This window comes from Gobio gobio (assembly GCF_949357685.1).
Source record: "Gobio gobio genome assembly, chromosome: 19".
In the NCBI taxonomy this organism is placed as follows: domain Eukaryota; kingdom Metazoa; phylum Chordata; class Actinopteri; order Cypriniformes; family Gobionidae; genus Gobio; species Gobio gobio.
The window spans coordinates 13,488,606-13,515,967 of NC_137112.1; the positions used below are offsets into that span (position 1 = coordinate 13,488,606).

At 35.6% G+C, this 27,362-nt stretch overlaps 1 protein-coding gene across 1 annotated transcript; it reads left to right on the forward strand.

Annotated features, from left to right (window-relative positions):
* Positions 1–12,066: 12,066 nt before the first annotated feature.
* Positions 12,067–13,769, forward strand: hoxc6b (homeobox C6b; the record flags this gene model as incomplete). Its single annotated transcript, XM_079844878.1, has 2 exons — positions 12,067–12,460; positions 12,822–13,769. The coding sequence occupies 2 exons, from the start codon at positions 12,067–12,069 to the stop codon at positions 13,121–13,123; spliced, it is 696 nt and encodes a 231-aa protein (XP_079701004.1). The 3' UTR covers positions 13,124–13,769.
* Between the last annotated feature and the right edge of the window lie 13,593 nt (positions 13,770–27,362).

Here is a 27,362-nt window from a genome sequence, read left to right on the forward strand (position 1 = left end):
TGACGTGTGGATATAGAAATAGTTGCTTTAGCCTAACCTATAGGCTATTTATTATTAATGCTACGATATTGATATCCATGCTCTTCTCATATATATTTTTTCTTTGTTGTTATTTACATGACAACATTAATCGTTCATAATTTATAGCTGTGTTTCCCAACCCAGTTGAAGTTCTCTCAACACTGCACATTTTGTATGTATTCCTAATCAGTCTTGATTTAACTTGTGAGCTGGGTGGTAAAACTTCAAGACCTGAAATGGCTGTGTAAGATAAAGGAGACATCCGATATGTGGACTGGAGCATGGTTGGGCTCACTGATTTATTGGATAACGACCTGATGTCAGAGTATGAATTTGCAATTTCCACCAGCAGGGAGCAGCATTCCTTTCTCTGAGATACTTGCTGCTGGAACCAAGTGGGGAGAACGGGTATGGTTGTAACATGGGGAGAGTTGTAACACCCCCAATTCCACCAATCAAAGGTAGGAACAGGTTCTATTTAATCATTTTACAGGATGCCTAAAGAGATAGAGGTGTGTCTGCCAATGTGATGAGGTTTCAAAGAAGGGCAAGTCAGTCAGATCAGTTGCGGGGAAAAAATTAGGAAAGCCTGTGGTGAGGATTCTGAGACCTCAAAAAAAAAAACACGTTTGTGTTGTTTACTCAAATCCAAAAAAAAAGTGTGGGTAAAAAGTGTGTTCTTTACATACACATGCATTTACACACTCCTCAATCAAAGTGGATTTGAGTTATGGTCAGTCACAGAGAAAGAGAGACATTGTTTTGGATTGTTCTTGTTTTGTTTCAACAAACCTATTATTGAAACATATTGCATAATGTGGCCTCTGTTTTTGCTTCTTTTGTTTAATTGTTACTACTTACCACAGCTTGTGTGTTACATCGTACCCCGGTAATGGGGTACACCATGTATTAATAGCTACATAAGGGCAGTGATATTCTTGCAGAGGTTTGAATTGGGGCCTTTTGTAGTAAACAAATGTGGGTACGTTGTATAAACGTTTGAGCACTATCGCTAAAAAAAAAATCTGTGAGTTACAGATGCTTAAGCAAAAAGTGTTAAAAACAATACCTGGCCCGCCCTATAATAATGGCTTTCATTGAATCTATTAAATTAACTCTAGCAAAGGTGTACTGGTTATCAATTTGGAAATGTGACGACACCTTCGCAAGTGTAAAATAATCAACTAACATCTCTTAAAGTTATCTGAAAAAAAAATTCATTTCTAACTTGATACAGGAAGTTGAGTGAACAAACTGCAAGTTGCATCAACTCAGTGTAATAAACTTGACACTGTAACTGACTTGACTAGTTAAGTTGAGTCAACTAATCTTTTTTTACAGTGTATGAACTTTTCTGTCCCACTAGAATATATTTTTTCTGTCTACAAATTTAATTTGAAAGGAACTAACAACAGTATACGGATAATTGCACATGGAATTTCCGAGTGTGATATGTATATAAATGTGTAGGGTGAATTAAGGTTGATTGGGACAGTTTTTGAATTCCTGCTTTCTATAAGCGTTTTTGCCATAAATTAAAAACACCAGCCCAACACATGATACACATTATTTCTGTAATACTGAAGATGCTATCCATTTGAAGAAGAAACAATGTTATATCATAAAGAAAGGAGGAGTGGTATATCATTTTATGTAAAATGAGGCAAAACCTTTTTTTTTGTAATATTTGAGTGATTTGGACCTCATCATTGATTTAGGCTAGTGTTAGCATATTTATTGAACTTGTTAGTTCATAGTTCATTGATATTTCGATATGCAAGATTTACTTTTTTTTCTGTTCATCATTAAGACTCCGTGTTTATTTCTGTTCAACTGTATTACTTCATGTTTATAAATTGTTTATAAATCCATCCACAATTTATACAGGCTACCTCGACAGTAATTGAGGTAAAAAAAAAAAGTACAAAAATCATTGAAAACATTTCACTGAAGTAAAAAAAGGTTCTTCAGGTCCAAAACTAATTTAAAAAAAGACAATAAAAATATTTTGCTGAAATGATGGGTGGCCTCCTCCCCCCAAAAAACTGTTTGACAAACACAACCTGCACAACCCTTTGATGGGAACATGATGGTGTATTACTGCAAAAAAAAAAAAAAAAAAAGTTTTATTTTAGCAAATAGTTTTTGGGTGGGATGGGACAAAAAAAATAAATTCTGAAAATAGAAATGTGATAGGCCTGCTAACACTTTTTTTTATTGATTTTTGTTCCAGTAGCACATCATATTCATATTTCCATCAAAGGTTTGTGCAATATATATATGACCATTTAATGACCTTATTATGAAAACTAGCTGAAGCTTATGGCATTTTTTTTCACCATGCATTTCAGAGTGTCACACTCGTATCCAATTTTGATTATGTGGTCTCACAGAGCTCAGCAAAAAAGTTACTTTCACTCATTAGGGCTAGAAAATAAACTCTGTGGGCTATAGTTATACTGTCCCATTTTACCTTATATCCCAATCACACAATTTACCCTACATTATATTTAACTTAATTCGGTTTCTGCTCCAACATCAATACCGGAGCCAATTAGCCTACTTTTAACTTTCTAACGAGTGCAAATATTCTTGAAATGCATTTGTTATAGTGAATGCAACTTTAACGTTACTATTTCATTCTAGGTTTAATTAAATGTGTTTGTTCTGGCATTTGTCTAATGAAAAACTATTTGGTCAATTGGTTATTATATAAAAGTTTTGTCAAAAGTACCAGTCATTTGGGGCAATGGAAATCCCAAATTAGGAAGTTATTTAAAGTTAGGCTGGTGGATTAGCACAAGTTAAGATCATTGGCATTCTTTGTAGCACGATGTTGATCACCATAACAATTAATTTCTACTTGTCCCACCTTGTCTTACAGTTTTTTTTATTCGCTTTGGTACTATTTTCACAAGTAAGGTGTACATTTTCAAAACTCATAGTGCTAATATCACAACAGATCATCAAAAGTGGACTTTTTTCAAACATTTCAGCATATTTTCAAATGTGTTAATACAATACACAAAACTACAAAGTATCCTTTTCACTACACAAAATAAGTGTTTCCTCTTTATAAATGTTTCATTCACAGTAACTGCCTTTCATAAAGCTCTTACTATCAAACTTTTGATTTGCATCTCTTCTCGTTCACTTTAAAACATTTGTCTATTATTTAATCCAACTGATCTTAATGGTTAATCAATGAATCATTTGGTACACCTATAGATTTCTATAGATATTGATTATATAGACATAGTTTCTACTTTGTTTGCAATTTCCGATATGGATAACCATATGTAATGAATTCTTTTTACATTACAAGCGATTTATCTTAGATTATAACTACTTTGTCAAAGTGTGTGTGTGTGTGTGTGTGTGTGTGTGTGTGTGTGTGTGTGTGTGTGTGTGTGTGTGTGTGTGTGTGTGTGTGTGTGTGTGTGTGTGTGTGTGTGTGTGTGTGTGTGTGTGTGTGTGTGGCCTGGTAAACTCTACATTATGGGGACAAAATGTCCCCATAAAAATGGCAATATCCTAAATCCTTGTCCTTGCGGGGACATTTTTTTGTCCCCATGGCCATGAGGAAACTTATAAATACAGAATGTGTTGTTTTTGTTGAAAATGTAAAAATGCAGAAAGTTTTGTGTGATGGGTAGGTTTAGGGGTTAGGGTTAGTGTTAGTGTAAGGGGAGAGAATATACAGTTTGTATAGCTTGTAACCATTACGCCTACGTATACCCAGACAGATTATAAGAGTATAAGGGAGTGGAAATAGTCAATGACGGTGTAACATCAGACTGATCAGAAATCAGAAGAAGGGCAAGAGATGGCATCAAATACAGCATTTTACATTACAGTATGTATGCCATATGATACTGTAAACAGATGACCATGGTAGAGTCTGCCACATTACTGTAACACCCTTAAAAAGCTCAATTATAGAATCAGTCATGTGGTACAGTGAGAACATTTATTGGCAGCAAACTCTGTTATAGCACAGAACCTCATGGCTGTGTCATACAGTTTTTTTTATTCGCTTTGGTACTATTTTCACAAGTAAGGTGTACATTTTCAAAGCTCTTAGTGCAAAAATCCAAACTGATCACACTTGTAACACAGCTAGTCATTCTTTCAAAACCTGATCTCATGCTTTCATTCAGTTGCACATATTTTCAGTCCATATAATCATTGTTTCAAACACAAGATTATTATAATATGTAATGAGAACATTTGGTTTAATCACCGAAACACAACAGTGTGATCTTCTTTCAGTTTAGTACTTTTAACAATCAGTTCATCCAACAGAAAACAATGCAAGATACATGTTTCAAATCTCCCTCGTTGCTGAATTATCTACAGTAACAGAGGCTACATTTGCCTCATTAGAAAATACACTTACATTACCTAACTTATGTCATTAAATCCATAATGTTTGTAATAGTATTATTCAGTGTTATCAAAAGGTGTGATGAAGTTATGACACAGCCATGAGGCTCTGTGCTATAACAGAGTTTGCTTCCAATACAGTAAATGTTCACTGTACCAGATATGACTGAATCTATAGTTGAGCTTTTTAAGGGTGAGTTACAGTAATGTGGCAGACTCTACCATGGTCATCTGTTTACAGTATCACATGCATACATACTGTAATGTAAAATGCTATATTTGATGCCATCTGTCACCCTTCTTCTGATTTCTGATCAGTCTGATGTTACACCGTCATTGACTATTTCCTCTCCCTTATACTCTTATAATCTGTCTGGGTATACGGAGGCGTAATGGTTACAAGCTATACAAACTGTATATTCTCTCCCCTTACACTAACACTAACCCTAACCCCTAAACCTACCCATCATACAAAAGTTTCTGCATTTTTACATTTTCACCAAAAAAAAAATCACATTCTGTATTTATAAGTTTCCTCATGGCCATGGGGACAAAAAAATGTCCCTGCAAGGGCAAGGATTTAGGATATTGCCATTTTTATGAGGACATTTTGTCCCCATAATGTAGAGTTTACCAGGCCACACACACACACACACACACACACTTTGACAAAGTAGTTATAATCTAAGATAAATCGCTTGTAATGTAAAAATAATTCATTACATATGGTTATCCATATCGGAAATTGCAAACAAAGTAGAAACTATGTCTATATAATCAATATCTATAGAAATCTAAAGGTGTACCAAATGATTCATTGATTAACTATTAAGATCAGTTGGATTAAATAATAGACAAATGTTTTAAAGTGAACGAGAAGAGATGCAAATCAAAAGTTTGATAGTAAAAGCTTTATGAAAGGCAGTTACTGTGAATGAAACATTAATAAAGAGGAAACACTTATTTTGTGTAGTGAAAAGGGTACTTTGTGGTTTTGTGTATTGTATTAACACATTTGAAAATATGCTGAAATGTTTGAAAAAAGTCCACTTTTGATGATCTGTTGTGATATTAGCACTATGAGTTTTGAAAATGTACACCTTGGTTGTGAAAATAGTACCAAAGCGAATAAAAAAAACTGTAACTTCATCGCACCTTTTGATAACACTGAATAATACAATTACAAACATTATGGATTAAATTACATAAGTTAGGTAATGTAAGTGTATTTTCTAATGAGGCAAATGTAGCCTGTGTTACTGTAGATAATTCAGCAACGAAGGAGATTTGAAACATGTATCTTGCATTGTTTTCTGTTGGATGAACTGATTGTTTAAAGTACTAAACTGAAAGAAGATCATACTGTCGTGTTTCGGTGATTAAACCAAATGTTCTCATTACATATTATAATAATCTTGTGTTTGAAACAATGATTATGTGGACTGAAAATATGTGCAACTGAATGAAAGCATGAGATCAGGTTTTGAAAGAATGACGAGCTGTGTTACAAGTGTGAGCAGTTTGGATTTTTGCACTAAGAGTTTTGAAAATGTACACCTTACTTGTGAAAATAGTACCAAAGCGAATAAAAAAAACTGTAAAAAAGAAGAAACAATCGGCGTTACGGTGAGACTGACACGTACACTGGAAGTAAACCAAACAAGCATTAACGACGTGTGTGTGTGTGTGTGTGTGTGTGTGTGTGTGTGTGTGTGTGTGTGTGTGTGTGTGTGTGTGTGTGTGTGTGTGTGTGTGTGTGTGTGTGTGTGTGTGTGTGTGTGTGTGTGTGTGTGTGTGTGTGTGTGTGTGTGTGTGTGTGTGTGTGTGTGTGTGTGTGTGTGAATTGCAGAGCTGTGTAATTTTACAGTTTTGTCGCTTTTACAATACCATAAACACAGCTTACATGATAGGCCTACAGATGTTTTAAGAATTGATGTAAGTCCTTTAATGAAATGCAAGCTTCATAGGTCTACTTTTATTTCCTCCAACAACCCTCCTTTTTTCCAAGAAAACAACATTATCCCACAAATACAGTTAACTGAGCTTAAATTGTAGGTCTATTGAACACTGAATATTCAACGCAATCCCGTAAGCATTTTAAGAGGTGGCTAGTTCGTTTGCTTCTTTATCTGACACTATTTCAGGTTTTGGAGTCTCTAGTAAGGAGGAGCTGATAAGTTTAGGGGTAGGCCTATTTCAGGACCAACATTTGTGTAAAGTAGACAAGCCATACCAACGCTATCTCACGACCAATTCGTACATATTTTACGAGGTGGCTAATTCGTACAAATTTGTACGACCTCACTCGTACGAATTTGTACGTTTTGTCTAAACCCCAGTGACGGGTAGGTTTAGGGGCGGGGTTTGAGGTAGGTCATTCGTAAGAATTCATACGAATTTGTCAACTCAAACGCTGCCCAATTCTCCCAATGCCGCTTCAGTTTCAATCATCGATAGTGAAATAAAGTCTATAGGCCCTAAGCTCGTTAGGTTTCCTGGAAAGAACAAAAGCATAAACATTATGCATTATATATAATAGGCTACATATGATTTATAGCTTTTATAGTTTCAATGTTTTATGTGTTATTATAGCTGCTAAAACGCTGAGATAAATATTTGTGAGGCTACTGTAGTCTATAGTAGTCTGTAGTACTATACTACAATAGGCTACAATAACGTAGGCTACTTCAGCATTAGTTCATGTGCATACACGCTGACATTTTCCTTTGGTATTTCGTTATTTATATATTTATTTATTTTGAGAAGGGACCATGTACACTTTTTAACATACATGTTTCCATTTCATGCATTGTACCGGGTTTAGCCAAAGGCAAATTTTCATCCGGCAGAATTTTCATCACTAACATAAATGATAAAATAACACAAACAACTAAAATTGGAAGCAGAATCAGGGTAACGTCATTCCTGTGAGGATAATTACAGTCTACCATCTTGATATTTAAGATGGTGAATATTTATATTATTTATTGTCATTTTGTTTGAAAGCATTTTTTTTTGTCTAAAATATTTGTAATCGTTTAATTATAGCAAGGATAATAAGCTACGTGTGCAATGAATCCATTTTTTAAATGTCAATATAAATTGAATTGTAAATAACTACATAAATTAAAGAATGCAAGTCTGAAGCCTATGAGAATGTAATTGCATTCAGCCCACGACTCGTTTAGCAAGAAACACGGTCGTCCATGATAGAAAGAAGGCGCAACATTCTTGGGTGTTTGGTGAAAAATTTACAGCTGTAATAAAAGTTTACGACTTAGCCAAGGAATGGATTGGCTGTGCTCCGTCACATGGTGTCCTCTCCATGATAATGAACTTTATACTGATGTCTCTGCCCCGATCTTATTCGTTCCCCATCAGGCTGAACGCCGAACGTTGGGCTTTTAGTCTTACAACGGCAACAACGTTAATTATTTACTTCACAGTCGTTTCTCTCACTGCATTTGGTCTTCAAATGTAAATTGTTTTAGTTTTGAAAGAAGTCGAGAGCGTTGTCTTTGCACTAAAGGAAACAGGAATTGATTATCCCCGATTGTGGATTACCTAATTTGTGAAGATGCTCGCGACCATTGCCGCCCAGGAGCTTCAGCGGATCTGTTGGTAAGCGTCGGCAAATTTCTGCGCTTTAATTTATCAGTCAGTTTGTAATTAGCAAACTTGCAAACACAACTGTAAGAGAAGTAAACACCGTTTTACACATTGGCCTATATCACTTTGACATTTCAATAAACGCAGAGATGATCTTTTAAAGTAGCCTATATTTTAAATATATTTTAGTTTTAAAATATGAGCTAGTGAACACCAAAAAAAGACAGAGTGAAAAGAAACCTAAAGTAACTTCTTTTTGTATGCATGTATGGCGGCATCACTGCCATCTAGTGTTCATTAATGTATGATTCCTCCTCAGCATTTCCACATTAAAAATGCTGGATTGTTTTATGCCAAATTTGGGTCAAATATGGACAAACCCAGCCGTTTGGTTAATTTTTTTTAAATTACATTTTAACCCAACGGTTGGGTTTGTCCATATTTGACCCAAATTTTGATTAAAACAATAAACATAAATAAACACAAATTGGGTCATTCAATAAAGCTGAAAATATTAGGCATACCATACTTGTCAAAAACCTCCCATTGATCAAAAATTGAGGTATCCTAGGCTTCAAATAATATTTGAATAGCAGCCATGTAAGTCCATAGAAGGCAGAAGAGGAATTCCATGAATTTGAGAGAATTGTCTTAAAACAGATAAAGTAAGAGCACTATCAACCACTCATAACTCTTGCAAATAAATAAATACATCAATATAAAAAAATCCACCATTTCCAACCAATAGAATTGTAAGGATTTCCTCAGACACATAATGTAAATATAGGCCTATACATACATAACATTATAAATTCTATATATAATATTTTTTTAAATAGCAATATATTGATATCAGTTATCTTAGCAACATCTGTGAATTACCACACATGCACAAATCTAGAAGAAAAACAGCATTATTTGCAGGCACCCAGGCACTCATTTAAGGTCAAAAGGTCATCTGAAGGGGGAGATTCAAGTAGGCCTACTGATATTTCAGTGTTCTGGATTAAATAAAAATAGCTTGAAGTTATATAACTAATAACTAGAATGAACTAAAAATAATTATTATTTTACTAAAAGTAGGCTATTTTATCAATTCAATAAAAATGTAAAAGTTATAGGCCTAAAATAACTAATAATTTAAATAAACTAAAATTTAAAACGTATTTTAGTAATTGTGTAATTTTAAGCATAATCTAACATTCAGGCTATTTTCCTGACGTATAAATTGCACGATAAATCGTTCATAGATGCACTTTCATGAGATAGGGCTGAAATATTGCTGTTTGTTTTACTGGTAACACTTTACACTATAAGGTTCCATTAGTTAACATTAGTTAATGTATTGATTAACATGAACTAACCATGAACAACACCTCTGTTCAGCATTAATTCATCTTTTTTTAACGTTAGTTAATAAAATGCAGCTGTTCGTGGTTTTTTACAGTGCATTAACTAATGTTAACAAGATTTTAATAAAGTATTAGTAAATAAATGCTTTATAAGGGCAGTTAATTCATGCTAACTAACGTAGTTAACTAATGTTAACTAATGAACCTTATTGTAAAATATTACCGTTTTACTGGATGCCTGTTGAGTTCCGATTTAATTTGAATTTAATATTTGTTTCCTCAGTGTATATTTCTATTCTGCAAAGCACTTTGTAAACACTGTTTTAAAATGTGCTAAATAAATAAATCTTAGGCTACTTGCATAAATAAAAATGAATCCAAACGTTTTTCGCGTGCATATGATACGCACTTTATGGCGTATTATAGCCTACGTACGATCCCCCCACCCACCCCTACCCTCACCCTACCCAAAAGCGTGTCATATATACGCCATAAAGTGCGTATCATATGCACGCGAAAAACTGCGTATAGCATATGCACGCCAAAACTCATTTTGGCGTATACATTCACGAGATTGCACACTCGTACTATTGATACGCATTGTCATGAGATCGTGTTGAAATCATTGTGAAAAAGGCTTTGATTATAGCCAATATACAGTCAACAGCGCCTGTCATGAGATTCACATGAACATCAGCGAAACACATTCCCTAAAAACAACGCAAAGAAACACCATGTTTCTCCATGTCCGATTATGAGGAAACGGCACAGAATTGCTGCTGCAACAAGTTTAAAATGCTAGATACCTTGATTGCCTTTTATGATGCTTGTGTCAGCCCCTATTTCTTTTTATTATTATTTTTATAAATATTAATCTGTTTGTTTTGTACAGGTTGTTTAAGATTCCATACACTGAAATATTATAGTTTACGTATTTCTTAAATATTACAGAAAAATATAAATAATTATTTCTGCTTCTGCCCTGGATATATCCATTTGTTTAACTAATGTAAAAAGGAAGTTTAATTTGCCCTTGTTACGCTTTAAGAATATCACTGTAATAACAACCATAGGAAAAGTAGCCTCAGCTAATATAAAAGCAAATTAGAATTTCCCCTTAAACACAGGATCTTATTCAAGATCTTGCACAGTGATCTTGCACAGTGCAAGTCATATTTACAAGTGACTGTAAAATTGAAAATTTTTGTGTCATTTCCTTGTAAGAATAGCATATGCATAGCTGCTAACGCCAGTAAACCATGTCATTTGTCTCCTTTTACGACTTTACACATGCGTTAAGGAATTCTTCTGCAGTAAAACCATAAACCACCCCCTCTTTCAAACATCCTTTAAAGCAACAGCCATGAGCCATTAATTAAAGCAAAGATATAATGTGCCTCTTCTCCTGATAGTGGATTCATTTAGTGATTTATCTGGGCATTTTTGTTGTAGGGCCTACTTAAAATGGTCAGATTTGTAAACTATTTTAAATTAAATTATCAATGAAACGCGTTTATTTCCCATGTAAATTAGTAGCATATTCAGTTGAGCAAGAGGAATAGCATAAGATGCATGCTTAAAACGATACAATCTTAAATTTGTTTATATTTGTTTAATGAACACAATAGGCTAATCCATCTGACCTTGTATGGTTTTGAAAATCGTAAAACTGAAATAGTTGCTTGTAAATTTTCCTAACGGATCACTCAGACACAAGAAAATACATTATTTTTAAAAACAGTTGTTCAAATGTAGGCCAGAGGTAGGCATGTATTTTTGAAAATAGCGTACCCTTTCTTTCTGTCAAATGTTTTACGTTATCATTTAAATAATTAAAAATAAATAGGCCTATATAGAAACCCAATAAAATGAATAACAATCAGGTTGCACTCCCTTACGTCGTTAAGCGTCTGGGGGAAATAATGTTAATCGATTTTTTAACCAAACCAGTGAAGCGAGGGCTATTCACTAATTACGTAATTTTATTACTAAACCCTAATCTCATTTATCCTATAGGGGGAGGCTTGTGGACATAATTCTGTATTATAGGACATTACTTTGACGAGCCAGAAAAAATAAATATACTAATGATTTATAAAGCTGAGCCACCCTCAAACTACTCTATGTTTGGGAAAGTGTGTGTGTGTGTGTGTGTGTGTGTGTGTGTGTGTGTGTGTGTGTGTGTGTGTGTGTGTGTGTGTGTGTGTGTGTGTGTGTGTGTGTGTGTGTGTGTGTGTGTGTGTGTGTGTGTGTGTGTGTGTGTGTGTGTGTGTGTGTGTGTGTGTGTGTGTGTGTGTGTGTGTGTGTGTGTGAGTGAGAGAGAGAGAGAGAGAGAGAGAGAGAGAGAGAGAGAGAGAGAGAGAGAGAGAGAGAGAGAGAATCAATAATCAACTATCTCAATATAAGGAGTGTGCATGCGTTACGTTCCCTTCCTTACGCTGTTGTAACAGGGCAAAGAAAAGATCATCTTATTTCATACTATTATTGTTTTTTTTTTTTTATCGTAGTGGTCAGCAGATCTTGCCATCTTGTCAGTAGCGAAGATTTGGAAACATTAGGCTAAGTGCACTTTCTCTACTGGGGTTCTGAAATAAACTATAACGTATTTATAAGAGACTTGAAATAAGATATAAGGATAACGAGTGCGTGAGCGAAAAAGAGAAGGTAGTGAGAGAAAAGTGGCGTTTAAAAGAAAGGTATGAATTCCTATTTTACGAACCCGCCGCTCTCATGCCATTTAAACGGCGGTCAAGAAGTTCTGTCCAATGTAACCCTCAGCTCGACAAGCTATGACCCGGTGCGACACTTTTCGCCATATGGCGCAGCCGTGGCCCAAAACCGGATATACACCAGTCCGTTCTATTCGCCACAAGAAAACGTAATGTTCGGGTCAAGCCGAGGATCCTACGAGTACGGATCAAATGTGTTCTACCAGGACAAGGATGTGCTTCCAAGTTGCAGGCAAAGCCTTGGGCAAACGCAGGGTTCATTGACCCAGGATTACGCTTCAGATCAAGGCAAAACTGCGTCTCATGAACCGAAAGGAAGTATTCAAATATATCCGTGGATGCAGCGGATGAACTCGCACAGTGGTGAGTAAACACAAAAGAGATATATTTAGTACAGGACGGACCTGTTTTTACGACTGGGAAACCCACATTTTATTACCCCATAAAGCATTGACGAAACTCCTTGTTGCCCTGCGCTAAATGCGTTTTGTCGTCAGAGAAAATTCAACATACGCTTTGTCACCAACCAAATATTCAGTAGCCACAGCAAATAATACATGAACCTTAAGATTTATTGTCGAGAAGTTTAAAATACATCTAATTAGAGAAATGGACAGTGATGAATATAATTAAATCTACATTAGCCAAACCTTTTTTGAACATAGCTGTACAATATTTGAAGCCTTTTCTTCTGACTTTAACCAAATAATTTCTTTTCTAACAGGAGTTGGCTATGGGTCCGACAGAAGGCGAGGTCGCCAAATCTATTCGCGATACCAAACTTTAGAACTAGAGAAAGAATTCCATTACAACCGTTATTTGACAAGACGCAGAAGAATCGAAATCGCCAATGCGTTGTGTCTGTCGGAACGCCAGATTAAAATCTGGTTTCAGAACCGCCGGATGAAGTGGAAGAAGGAGAGCAATCTCACACCTGCCCTCAATGACAGTGGCTCGGTAGAAGCTGGCCAGGACACGGACAAAGAAGAAGCAGGGGAAACATCAGAGAAAAAGGAGCATACCTGACGGCCTTACCATTTTTTTAACGGGTCTACAACATTCAGTGTGAAATGATGTGATAAATAGGATAATTGTCGAACATTCATGATTTGCACAATTTATTAACGCTAAAAACTGTTACATTCCAATTATAGGTCTATGCGAAACGTGTTTTGCCTCTCCATTTATTCTTTCCCGAAAATTGTGAAAATTTGTTTGATTCCAAAAATTACGTTACTAGAATTACACGAATCAAAGAATGCCAGTGGACACACGGCAACATTTTTATCTTCAGTGTATAGTGATTTACTCTTTTTGGGATAGTTTGGTTACTTGGATGTTGGACTGTGGATGCAGATTTTGACCAAACTCATTACGGAAATTCCAATAGGCACATTTTTTAAAAAAATAATTCATGATCGTGTAGCCTATTATTAATAACAAGTACATTGTAAATGTTTGTAAATATATGAGATTCAAATAATTTTGATGAGCATTTGTGTAGTTTTCATTAAAAATGTCTGTTTTGTGGTTTGCTTTACTTTGTGCTGCGTTCTGTAAGAACCATACGCTGTAAAAAAAAAATTTTTTTTTCAAAATTTGGAATATAACAAGTGATATGAATACAGTGCTTGAAAATCACGTAAATATCAATAAAGTTGTAATGAATACGACTGCCTGATTTCCTGTTCATTGTTAAGTCGTGTGTGCAACTTTGAAACTTTAAAATGACAAAAAACAAACTTTAAATAACTATTTGGTCCTACTGGGATGATGTTGAGACTTTTCTCCCAATTTTCTTGGAAAATTAAACTTTTTAATGTAACACATGATCATGACCACTCATGACTATGGTTAAAAAAAACTTCTGATGCTTAATTTAGAAGATTAAATCTGCATAACCGAGTCTCAAGAAAACAGATGGAATATGAATATCCTAAACTTTAGTTTACAACATGCAGAATGATGGAAAGCAATAAGACGAATCTTTAATATTTAACTTTGGTTTTACTGAGGCCTATTTCTATCCTATACAACCCCATTAAAACACGATAAAACATCGTCCAGTTATATACATCAGTAAACAAATCTTCTTTTTTTGTTGTTGTTTTTTTTGCTGTGGCTATTGTGAAGTCTTCCAACTCAAACAATTCAGAAATGAACAATTTTTTTTATAGGCCTACCTTATGAAATCGCTGTTTTCAACGAAATACATTTAATGTTAAAAGTAGCACGAAATAATTGTGAAATTAATATTCAGTAGAAGCAGTCGGCTATTATAGATATTGTCTTTGTGAGGTTTTGGCCTGAAAGTTGCGCTTTCTGTTTTTATAGCCTAAGAAGAATTTTAATACTTAAGAAACGGGTTTGAAGTTATCAAGTGAGGGCTCTATTAACAGCAGCTGAATTCCGTATGTCTTTTCCATTTCTCCTCATAATATTTCTGAAGGGAAAAATAATTCGTGGAAATTTTGTCCATGGCCATACAGCAGATGACGCTGTCGGCCTTCAGTCCCGCTTTCTTCACCGTAACATAAACTCCCTGCAACTATCTTACCATATTGGCATCTCTATTAATAATCTTCTGATTCAAGATTTTATCTGGATTGAGAAAACATCAAAGCAAATCAAGGAAACAAATAAGTAGGCTAAATAATAATGATACACATTCTAAATACAGTTTATTAAACTTTACCGCAGTAATTCAGTCGGCATATGGTATGTAAATTCATTAGTGGCCCATATTCGTTGTTCAGTTAATATACTGTACAGCCTCCCATGCAGCAAACCTTTGGACGTTTAATGACCGTTGTAAAGACCGTTGTATTTGAATACATTATTTAGTTTTTTTGTGTGTGTGACACAGATTTTTTTTCTTCCGATTTATGCATACCGCGACAATTTTTGGCCAGAGACATGACGTTCCCGTCGGATGTTTGCTGGGCTACTTTAGGCGCCTGCTTTCGCTGTTCACAACAATGGCTCACGTTGCATCCGATTACTGCCTCAATATATATATTTTTTTTTTATCAGCACTAGGTCTTCTCGTCGACCTCTCAGAAACTACACAAAAATAATTAATCTTCGATGACAAGTGAAGACTTGACACTTCACGTGATCTAATTCCGAATAATTTTAGCATCCTAAACCAAGGGATAGGCCTACACAAAACGAGTCTGTAGAGAACGGCCAAAATCTGATGTTTCGTGGTAGAGAGAGAAAGCACCGCTGAGAACAAACCTGTCCTTGGTCCAGTCTGTGGGAAATAAACCAAATCTGATCAGAAACGCCTTAGATGAAACTTTAGCTACATGAGACACGTTAAAAGGTTGCCTCAATTTAACTGAGGTGTTGCTTTTTCACTTTCTCTGCTACTGTGTTCGTTGTCTTTGTGTCTTTCATCTTTTTCGTTTATTCATTTGTTTTTTGTTTTTGTTTCGTTTTTTTCAAGTTTTATAGACCTTATTCGGAAACCGTAAAACTAGCGGTAGTAAATTTTATAACAGTCATCAGTTGCTCGTAAAACTGTCTGCTAAAGTTAAATTTATGACAGGATCATTAAATAATTAAAAATTTCAAAACACTAACCGTATCTCAGCAAACATTGGTCCGACAGCAACGTCTTGTCCCTGGCCAAAAATGGTCGTAGGACGACATAAATCGTTTTTGTTTTGTTTTTAAAAAAGTCTTATAGAAGATTTCCTAAAAATGCATTCCGATACGTCCATTCAACTTTAATTTTGTAACTATTTTTAAACCACGACGGGACGTGTCTTTTCAAAGGTCATTAAACGTCCAAATGTTTTCTGGGATGCAATGATACCGGTTTTAAAGACATGTTGTTTAATAAGTAGGCCTACATCTACATTAGGCTAATAATGCCTAGGCCTGTTACAGTAGGCTAATATAGCCTACATAACCGATCTGTGTGGAGACTGGACTATTTGCTTAACATTTTTTTAAAGCAATTTCTACACTTTAGTCAGAGCGATTTGATTTGACTAAGAATTTATTAGGCTACATGATGGATAGGCTAAGTTAAATATTTTATTTTATCCAGCGGGATAGCACGCCAGTTTGAAATACTGGCCCCAGGTGGCCTTAAGTACTATGTAGGCCTACTTACATCAAAAAATAAGTACAATGTAGCCTACTTACTGTGTTCAAATTGTATTGCAAAACACCTTTGCTGATATTGAGGTGGGATATGGGTAGGGTTAGGGACAGGTGTGGTGGTATGGGTAAGTTTAAGGGTAGGGTTAGGTGTAAGGGAAATGTCAACTGTGTAATTAAAAATGTAACTACTGAAATTAATTACAGACGTAATTACATGCAGGTATTTTTTTTAATGTAAGTACAATGTAAATACATGTAGCCTACACAATAAGTGCATTGTTTCAAATGATTAATTAAAATGTTAGTAGGCCTACATAGTAGTTAAGGCACCTAATATAAAGTGGGTCCGAAATACTTAAGATAGTTATAAGTAGGCCTATTAGCTCATTATTTCTGTAACGTATACGTTTAATACCACCATTCCAAGCTAATTTATTGTGATTCCAAACAAATTCTGATGGAATTGAGATCGACGAGTTACCAGCTACCAAACCCATGAAGAAAGAATGAGATTTCCGAATATGATTCCTAACCTTGTAAAATATTATAATGTACATGTTTAATTTGTTCGTTTTAGTGGAATGAATCTGGAAGATGCGTCTCGCACATTTGCTGTCATTTTAAAAAACATAGCAGCAGTCTGTGCACTTCCGTGATGCCTTTTGTTAAGGAACACGTTAAAACGCCCGTGCGTTTATATTCTCTACATTTTCTCTCGGAAAATGCACCAGGGTCCCCAGTATCATATAGGCCTAAAGTATTTTGTGTATTGTTTTCTGCCATGTTATTTAATCACAATTTGAATGGTTTTGTTTTCATGCTACTAAGAGAATCAATGTTAAGTTGGTCATCACAGTTCACTGCATGTTTGGGCTAGGCCTAGGTTTATGCTACAGCATGCAATTAATTTTAACCGATCTAATTAATAGCGATTACAACATCAATGAACATAACCTTAAATTGTGATTTTAGTAAACAGCCACATATTCACGCTAACAATTAAGCGCGTACAACAAAAAAAAAAATAAACCAGGAGAAAGGAGAAAAATCCGATTTTATCTCAATATGTAAGGTCACGAGTGAAGTGTGGCCTATGCATGGCAGTTATAATAGGCTAACTAGGCTAGATAACGAATGCTTTGCAGCTCGTTCACTGTTTTACATTTAGGCTATACGTGAGCGAGACGGAGCTGTGTGTTCAACTTTATGGCTTATTTTACTTTTTCATTAAACAAACTTTTGTTGGGCATTGCCCCTCAAAAAATTAATCAAAAATGATTGCATATAATATCTCACCGATTTATAAGGGGAGTTGCAATCGGAACACCATGACTGATGACGTTGCATTGTAGTAAATTAAAAAAAAAAAAATTAAAAATTAAAAAAACAATGCGATGGACTGGCCATCTGTCCAGGCCTACATAAGGCAAGTAGTTTGGGAAATAAATTGATAAATAGGTGGATAGATAGCCCATGTGGGTGGGTGTATTTTTTTTTTTTTTTTTTTTTTTTTTTTTTAAAGCTCTTCTATAGCTTAATGTTAAATAGCAAATTATCAATGATAAATAAGAATGCTGAAACTGTGAAAAAAATGAAGTCTTAAATACATGTCTACTTATTTAGTCTGGGTCGAAATTTGGCGATATCGCTCGTCTGATGTGTTTTCTGTGGTTCTCAAGAGGAGACATCTGCTGTAATGCGGATTCATTGTCGGGGTCCACTTTTGTTTCAGTTATTTACAGTACAGACTTGTAAAACTTTATTGCTCCAACGCGTCATAAAACTTTATGGCTTTCCCCTTCACATCTAAAATTACCACAGTTGTTTCCTGTTTAGCTAAACAGATACAGGCGGGGGACTGAACAAACAAAACTAACTAAACCCCACTGCAAAAAAAAGCTTCCGGTTCGTTCGCAAACAGGACTTTGATGAAACCTATATTTTAAAATGACGGCAACTCTTGTTAAGCATGTCACACAATTAGCATGCATTTTATAGTAGGACAAGCTAACGAGTAACTCTCGATATATTTGAATCACACACAATGAGTTCGAGTTGCCTTTCAAAATGAACAGATAGCAAATGTCAAACCTCTAGCAATCAGTAGGCTATGTGGCTCCAAATGTTGAACTGATTGATTGGCTTTGGCAAATGGCTCCTTCACTGTGCAGTAAGTTAATAATCATGTTTCCTAAAGTGTTAATGAAATAGGCTAGATATGTCCCTTTACAACCAATGAGCAATATGGTAATTAGCTACATGCTTGCTTGAGAAAACATCAAATTTCAATCCCATGTGTAACAGCTTCATGTCTGTTACAGTTTGTTTGAATGTGGGGAGGCATCTGGTTTTACTCCATGTTTAATAATTGCAAATGTTTTAGAGTTTTCAATGAGAAATGTCTTAAAAGAAAAATAATTGCAGTCATTATGTTATACTTCCACATGGTAAAGGCTTATGCAGATTCAATTTTGCATTAATTATCAAATGCATTTTAACATTCATTCATTTATAGCATCTTGGATGGCTACCTTCCTGCAAACTTCAGTTCTGTCAATAAACATGGCTATAGTTTGCTAGCAATCCTGAACTCCTTGATCAGCTAATTTGATTAGGGTTGACTCTGCAGGATGGTTGCCCTTTAGGATCAGGGTTGGCTACCTCCGATTATAAGACAGATGACATCATTAAAAGAAGTAAACTGGATATGGGTCAGACTTTTTGATGACTATGTGAGGGGTCATTTAAAATGTACAAAATCCACAGTTTGCAATTATTCACTGAGTGGGGCAAATGTGGGAAATTATTTTAAAAAGCCTAAGCCTAAAATATAATTAGACCATAAGTGTATATAATTAACTTTTAACTCATAGTAATGCATAGTCTGTAGAGAAAAAGATTTAGATTTAGCTGGCATTTAAGTCGTCTATAAGCACTCAAGTGAACTTGTGGGATCAGATAACTATCACAAATTCGTATCTACTGCACTGTAAAAAAAAAATAGTTGAGAAAACGTAAAAATGTAAGGCAACTTGATGCAGTAAGACTTTTGAGTTATCTCAACAATTATTTTTTAATTCTCCCCAGTAAAGATAATTTGTTTAGCCAACGTAAATTTGTTTGTTCGTGTAATATTGACAGTCGTATTTTACTAATAAAAATATTCTTGTCACAGCAACTGAAACAACAATTACTGTTGTTGAGAGAATTATTTTTTTTCTGTTTCCTGGATGGAAAAAAAATGAATTTGTAAAATAAAGACCTCACTATCCTTTCTACAATTAAGTGATTTTACATTATTTACAAATGACAACGTTTCAGTTTCAAATGAAAAATCTGTTTATTCAGTTGTAAAAAGCACATACATTGTAACAACTGTAGAATTTAGTGAAATGTTAAAGGCAATATTCTTAATTCTTAAAGGCATAGTTCACCCAAAAGTGAAAGATTTGTCATCATTTGCTTACCCTCATATTGTTCCAAACTTGTGGGAATGTCTTTCTTCTGTTAAAAACAAATTATGATAATTAAAAGAATGTTGGTAACCAATCAGTATACGGCACCCATTGACTTGCATGGTAGGAAAAAAAATATGTTCATTAAGTCAATGGCTACCGTCAACTGTGTGGTTACCAACATTGTTCAAAATATCTTCAGAGTTCAACAGAAGAAAGACACTCATATAAGTTTAGAACAACATGCGGATGAGTAAATGATGACAAATGTTTCATTTTTGGCCAAATTATCCCTTAAATTAACAATGGGAACACTTGTCCAAATTTACTTTAGGACAAAGCATATACAAACAGGTCAGTCAATGCCAGATACATTCAACAACAACAATCCTTGTTTGGAACTTGCTGACAAGAAAAAAAAAAAAGTAGTATCAATATGAGAGTGCAGAATGTTTCATTGCAAAATAACTTGAAATCCACAACACTGCAAGGAACAGTTTTCATATAAATGAGTGAACTGTGTTAAACCATTTAAACAGTCTTTATAAAACTTCAATGCTTTTTTGTATTTTTAATGTCTCGACAAATGTAAAGTCTCAAAACTTTTCAAAGCATTTAAACTGGAAACACTGGTCCAACTATGCCTCACCAACAACAATTTTTCTAACAGAAAACAATCTTTGTTGGTGACAAGGTATCCCACCACACTGTTCCATTTTCACTTATAACAGTTTGTTTTTAAGAGAAAGCACACGTTGGGTAGCCTGGATGCCAGCCGAACTTAGCCCCGCCAACAACATTTTTACTCGGGCAGTTCGGTCTGGACTTGCTCAATAGAGAAGTAATTATGCCCGAACAGAAGCTGTTCGGACCAATGAAATTGTCAGGGCGGGCTTTAGACGATGATGGACAGATACGAACAGTACTCAGATACTCAGAACAGTAACGTAATCATCCACGTCACCAAAGAGCGCTTGGGTTGAATTTGTTCTAATCCTAAACGGAGAACTTGTTCATAAGTTCATAAGCCAAGTTTTTACAACGAAACCCGCCCAATTGCTAACGTTCCTCAAAACTAGCCAAAAACAAGCCCAATAGCTTTCCAGGGGGGTTCTCCGGGGGAAAAAAGGCATTTGGGGGGTAAAATATGTGTTATTTTGGCAGGGCTGCCTGCTAAAATTCGCATTCCTGGGTCTGTATATCACATAATTGGGGTCGCTTCAACCCGCGGACTTGGCAACACAGTGCAGTTGAGTTCTGTTGACATTTGACAACTAACGTTATGCGTCGCTCCGTTGCTCTGATTGGTTGTAGGTCTATCCAATTGAGGTCTTTCCTGGTTCGGTTGAAACACGCCCCATAATCACAGCCCAACGGAGCAGAATCAGACTCACATTCTGACTAGAATTGAGTATGACGACGTCAGGCTACACGTTGGGTGCATCCAGACCCAAGCTCCATGAACAGATTCTGAATCGTATCAGAAGTGTACTTGAGGTTTTTGGGATAGGAAAAGTTGAGAGCATAGAGAAGGCCAAACAGGTATGCCAGAGCAGTAGACGGATCAGGGAGATCTTCCAGAACAACAACCTCCTCCAGTACAACAGCGATGTTCTGGATCATTGGTGTTGTTGTTTGGGTGTTATCTTCTAACACATAGAGAATGCCAACAGAGACCCCTTTTGTCCCATCTTCAGTTTCCTGTGACACAAACACAATAAGAATATATTTTAGTTTTGAATTAAAGTTGTTTGTGTTTTATTTTCAAAAAAGGGGAACAAAGTCAAAAGCAAGTAATTTTAATGTTTTAAGACTATGAACAGACTACGCATAAGACTAGTTCTCAACTTTGTTGTGGTAGATAGTTTTATACCGTGAAATCCTTCAGAAGTGAAATCAAAAGTGAACATTAGATAATAATCTAGGCCTAGAACAAGTAAATAGTAAGCAGAAAACACCAAATCTGGAAACAGTTTAAACTAGGAGTTTCCAATCCTTTTCTATGGGTCACTGTGCTGCTGAGTTTTGCTTAAACTCCAATTAAACATATCTGAACCAGATAATAAAGGTCCACAGGATTACTAGAAATTTCCAGGTAGGTTGGAGCTACACTCTGCAGGACATTGGCCCTATAAGAGCAGGTTTGGACATCCCTTCTTTAAATGGTTAGTTCACCCAAAAATATATAGTCTGTCATCATTTACTCCCCCTCAATGTAAGGTTTATCTTCAAAACAGAAATTAAGATCTTTTTTATTTAATCTGAGAGATTTCTGTCCCTCCATTGACAGCCAATGCTTTCAAGGCTCATAAAGGTAGTAAAGACATAATTAAAGTAATCGTTGTGACTCCAGTGGTTCAACCTCAATTTGATAAGCGATGTGAGTGCACTGCGTGTAAATAACAAAAAAACCTATTTATTCTCAAACTATAAATCACCAACACACGTTTACGAGAGCAAGATATTTGTGACGCAAAGCAATTTTAAATATTAATCCTGCATGTTCCGTGCGGTTTCATTTGCAGCGCACGCAGGCATTATTGTCAGAAATATATTTTGCGCTATTGTACAGTTTTAGCTATGTTATTATAATTATTATATGTATCTAGAGGGTTGCTTATTTTTCATTTGATCTTTTTATAATCAATGTTTACTTTTAAACACCATGCAGCCTTTAAATGTTTATATGCATTTACTTATAATGATTATCATCCTAAATAATACATTTATTGAATTTAATTTAATGTTTTTCAAATAATTAAATATCATAAGAATGCAAAATGTTAATGGTATTGGTACCAACAACTGGAATTTTGGTATCGTGACATCCCTAGATGGAGATTTATTTTCATTTAGTTTTTTGCACAGAGCATTCGCATCACTTCACAAAACAGAGGTTAACTTAGGGCTACACATGGGCTACTTAGATGGGCTGCGTAGACTGTCAATAGAGGGACAAAAATCTCTCAGATTTAATTACAAATATCTTCATTTGCGTTCTGAAGATAGACAAAAGTCTTACATGTTTGGAATAACATGAAAATAAGTTATTCATGACAGAATTTATTTTTGGAATAACTAACCCTTTAAGCCTTTTGAAGTCTTTGATACATACTTTACACTTCTTGAATAGCTCGGTTGGGTTCTCGTGAAGAAATACAGGCAGGCCTTCCAGAGCAGCAGTCCTCCTGTGATTAGCAATGTCTGTCGTCTTGAAAAACATACAAAAGAAACAACCAAAGAGCTAAAGTATGAGAACTGTATTTAGATAGATAGATCAAACCATCAAAACATTGAAATTGAACGTACCCTCTTCAAGTCTTTCTAGGAGCGCTTCCATGTCCTGTCCGAAAGCTCCTTTTCTGGCTCTGTAAAGTTTCAAGAGCTTCGGTGTGTACGTGTCAATGGCTGCCATGAAGACTCCCAGAAGGTCTTTGTTGGTGATTCTAAAAAACTCCTCACAAATCTGTTAATAAACAATTCAATTGTATAAATAAGCACACATTATGTGATCTGAACACAGATTAAGAAAGCAAAAAATATATAATTACCTGTTCTTGATAAAAGAGTGGAGGCCACCTCTCCTGAACCTCTACAATCATCGGTTGCTCTTGGACAACTTCTTTTCTCCTGAGGGAAAATGTTAGTTCCATTTTTTCACTTATGGCTACCATGTTCCTTCTTGCCTTTTTTGTTTCTTCCACCAATAAAAGTCTTTGCTCTTCAAGTGAAGTGTCAGTGTGGTTGCAAGGATGTTCCGGGACATGATTGACTTCTCCACGCTTTGCCTTCTTCAGGGTGAACAAGATCTCTGAATGGTTTTTCAAGAATGATCTGTTCTATACACAGACATACAAAACGTTATATACATACATATGCGTCTGAGAAATTTTAACGATGAAACATCACATAGAAACGGCTATCATACAGTTGCATTAAAGTTTATCATCGTGTATGTGAGGGTAACATATTAAAAATGTACACATTATACGTACCTCACCGGTTAAATTTGCCCCTGTAAATCTCCGCTGCCTTTCTCCATTACAAATGCACAGATAGACAATCAGCAAATCAGCGCCATCTAGAGACCAAAAAAGAGAAAAGAACCAACCTCAACTAAAAATAAATCATTTGAATAATCGTATGGTAAACAGAAATATTACTCATTAGTTTCAGTTTCCTTTATCTTGGCTATATGAAACTTTTATCATGTGTACAATTATTTTATTATTTACTTGACAAGTAGGCTATTACCACGTAATCAGTGTTGCCAAATCAATTGGGCTACTTCAACACTGTTGCCGTGGGCTGTTTTTCATGTCTGCGGGTTTGAAGCGACCCCAATTATGTGATATTTAGCCACGGGAATGCCAATTTTAGTAGGCAACCCTACCAAAAAGACACATATTTTACCCCCAAACGCGATCCCCCAAGATTGGGCTTGTTTTGTCTAGCAATTGGGCAGGTTTTTTTTGTGAAAACCTGGCAACCCTGCACGTAACGTTAGAGGGATAAATTACTGCATTTGCGCTGGGATAACTTAGTGAAATGCTTAAAATAAATTATCTAATTTACCATAATCTGTGTCTAGAGAACTTTAATGAGCTATTTTCTGACCAGTCATAAACTTTAAAACTACACGAGGCTACACAGCATTTTTTTTGTTCATTTAGCCTACACAAAACATTTGTGTTGATGGCAAAGGTACTTCAATGATAGGAATTTTAATGTATACGTATAATTACGCCAACATATGAGTATCTGCGGTTTAACAATTAGCATTTTTAACCTCACACAACAAGTATTATGTCTAATAACACACTGTCAGCTTGGGAGTATGAAATTCATTGCATGCATAAAAGTAAAAGTAATATTATTACTTACCTACAGGCGTATGGCAATATTAGATCCTCAAAGGATGAGCAAACTTCCACATGGCACAGAGAAAATGAGGTGCAACCGCAAAAAAATGGAGAAGGAAACCCTTTGGATTCGGTGCGATTTTCTGCCTCATCACGCATGCGCAAAATATAGATCTTGTGGTTGCTGCTCAACATAAAAATGTTTGTCCAGAAAATTTTGTTTAACATGTAGTAGTGACATTTTGGCGAATTTTGTTGGACCAACATTTATTTTTATGTAGATTCACAGTTATTCACAATTCCTAATATATGTGACTCAAAAACCATAGTATGCTGGACAAATGGTAATTTCATTTTTTACAGTGTGGCATACATGGGCGATTCCAACCCGTACTACAGTTATCTGGGTTGTAATATAGTTTTTTGGGATGTTGAGCAGAGTAGATTGTGCATAAGCAGTTTTATGCTAGACTGACTCCCTTCACATTATAACAATGTAAAAATAGGCATAGGCCAAAATGTAGCTGCTAGAGAATCCTCAAAGATTGAAATCTAGGTGTTTAGCACAGCTTCAGAAATAATATATGCGTAAACAAACTGTTGCCATGGTGCGCGTTTGTATATCAATGAACATTGCAGAAATATTTAATGCCAAGGTCTTCAACCCTGCTCCTGGGGACTCAGTGACCTGTGAAGTTTATTTCCAAACTTCTTCACTCACACAACTGCCTGTGACTTTTCAAGCGATCCTGAAGACCTTGATTAGCTGATTCAAATGCTCTGTTCTAAACTCTGCAGGTCTAAGGAGCAGGGCTGAAGACCACTGATTTAATGTATTCCAGGTACATGATTCAATCTTTGTACACATTCGTGTCCTGTGTTAAAGGGGTCCTATAATTCCCATTTTTACTAAATGTAAAATAAGTCTATTAAGTCCCCTGAGTGTGTATGTGAAGTGTTAGCTCAAAATATCCCACAGATAATTCTTTTATAGCATGTTAAAATTGTCTTTTTTTTTAGGGTGAGCAAAAACGTGCCATTTTTTGTGGCTGGCAGGCATATCCAATTGTTTTCAATGGGAGTGCCTCATTTTTAAAACACCATGAGCGAAATGAGGCGCTGAACATCTATTTCAGTTTAGACGCCATGTTGAATTGAACACAGATGAAAACAGGGCTGAGAAGGATAGACTTGCAGTCTTTACAATGGCATGTACTGTATAAAGGTCCTAGATCGCATACTTTTCTCAACTCACACCTTTTGAAAATATAGGGTTTTTGTCTAATAGAAGTATTTATTTATTTTGGAAAAGCGTTTCATCAGCTGAACAATGATTATTAAATGGTACAATCCATTGAACGCACTATATTCTGTCCCTCTCAGCCTTGTTTTAATTCCTGCCAAAAACTAAATATGGCACTACCCTGACTAACTATGCAGAAATAAGATAGAAGTAAAAATTCCTTTTGAGGGAAGAACTTAGCCAGTCCATTGGACTTTCATTATGACAAAGTGGTGCTCACTGAGGGCCAAATGGGTCAAATGGATGGAGTATGTAGTCCAGCTCCACCTCTGTGGATTTAACCCTCTATGGTACACAATATGATTTCAATGAGTAAAAAAATATTTGTGGTGTTTTTCCTGCCTAAAATTGGACACTATAACAATAGCAATACAAATTTTCATTTTTTTTTTTTTTTTTTAGTTTGTTGCCTCAAGGCAACATTGTACCACAATGGACAAATTGAAACATTTGACATTTTCAAGTAGAAAAAATAAATATATTTATGGAAAACATCAATTTCTTTAACCAGACACCTGAACAAACACATTTATCCAGTTTTTCCTGTATTAAAAATTTCATATTTAATAAAAAGTAACATTTCAAATTCAGCTGTTGCTCTCAGGCAACATTGTACCATCGTGGAACACAAGTATTACCAAACCATCATATCAAGTTATCAAATCAAGTTATCATATCCATCTTCATCCTCATCTCCATCTTCAATCTCACCCTCACTCTCTCCCTGCCGGATTGTCACTATGACCCTCATCTTCCTCATCACATGACATGACACCTCATCCTCACCCTCATCAACTGGCAGTTGTGTTTTATACCTTTTTTAAAGCTACACTGTGTGATATTTTCCCCCATCTAGTGGTGAAAAGGTATATGACCATCCAGTGAAGTTTAGTTTCTGTTCTTCTCAATTCCGATTTCGTTTCAACTCCTACGGTGGCCGATTAAGTCCAAGATTAAAGCTACACTGTGTGATATTTTCCCCCATCTAGTGGTAAAAAGGTATATGACCATCCTGTAAATTTTAGTATCTGTTCCTCTCAATTCCGATTTCGTTTCAACTCCTACGGTGGCCGATTTAGTCCAAGACTAACATGGCTTCCTGTTCGACCTCGTCCACATTCGACACGGTGCCTGTGTAGGGTGACCACCCGTCCCGCTTTGCGTTGTACCGCACAGCATTTTCACCCCTTGTCCCGCACGCCGCATATTGAGAAAATGTCCCGCATTTTCATCAGTCTGTTGGTTTTTAATTTATTATCATATAACGCATGCGTTCTTTTGCCTTTTTAAGAAAGCATTTCATTTATTCTTTTTGCGGCATCGTTTTTCACCTAGACATATTTAACAGCGCTTCGTCAGACGTAACATCCCTCCTTTCACAAATACAACAACAGCCGTTTTTAAAATCCTATCCAATGGTTGAAAAGAAAGGAGTAAACACGGTCGCTATAGGTTGTGACGGCGGTCAATCAAAATGTGGAGCGGATTCGTTCCATGTACAAATGGATAATTCGGTAAATTGGTTATAT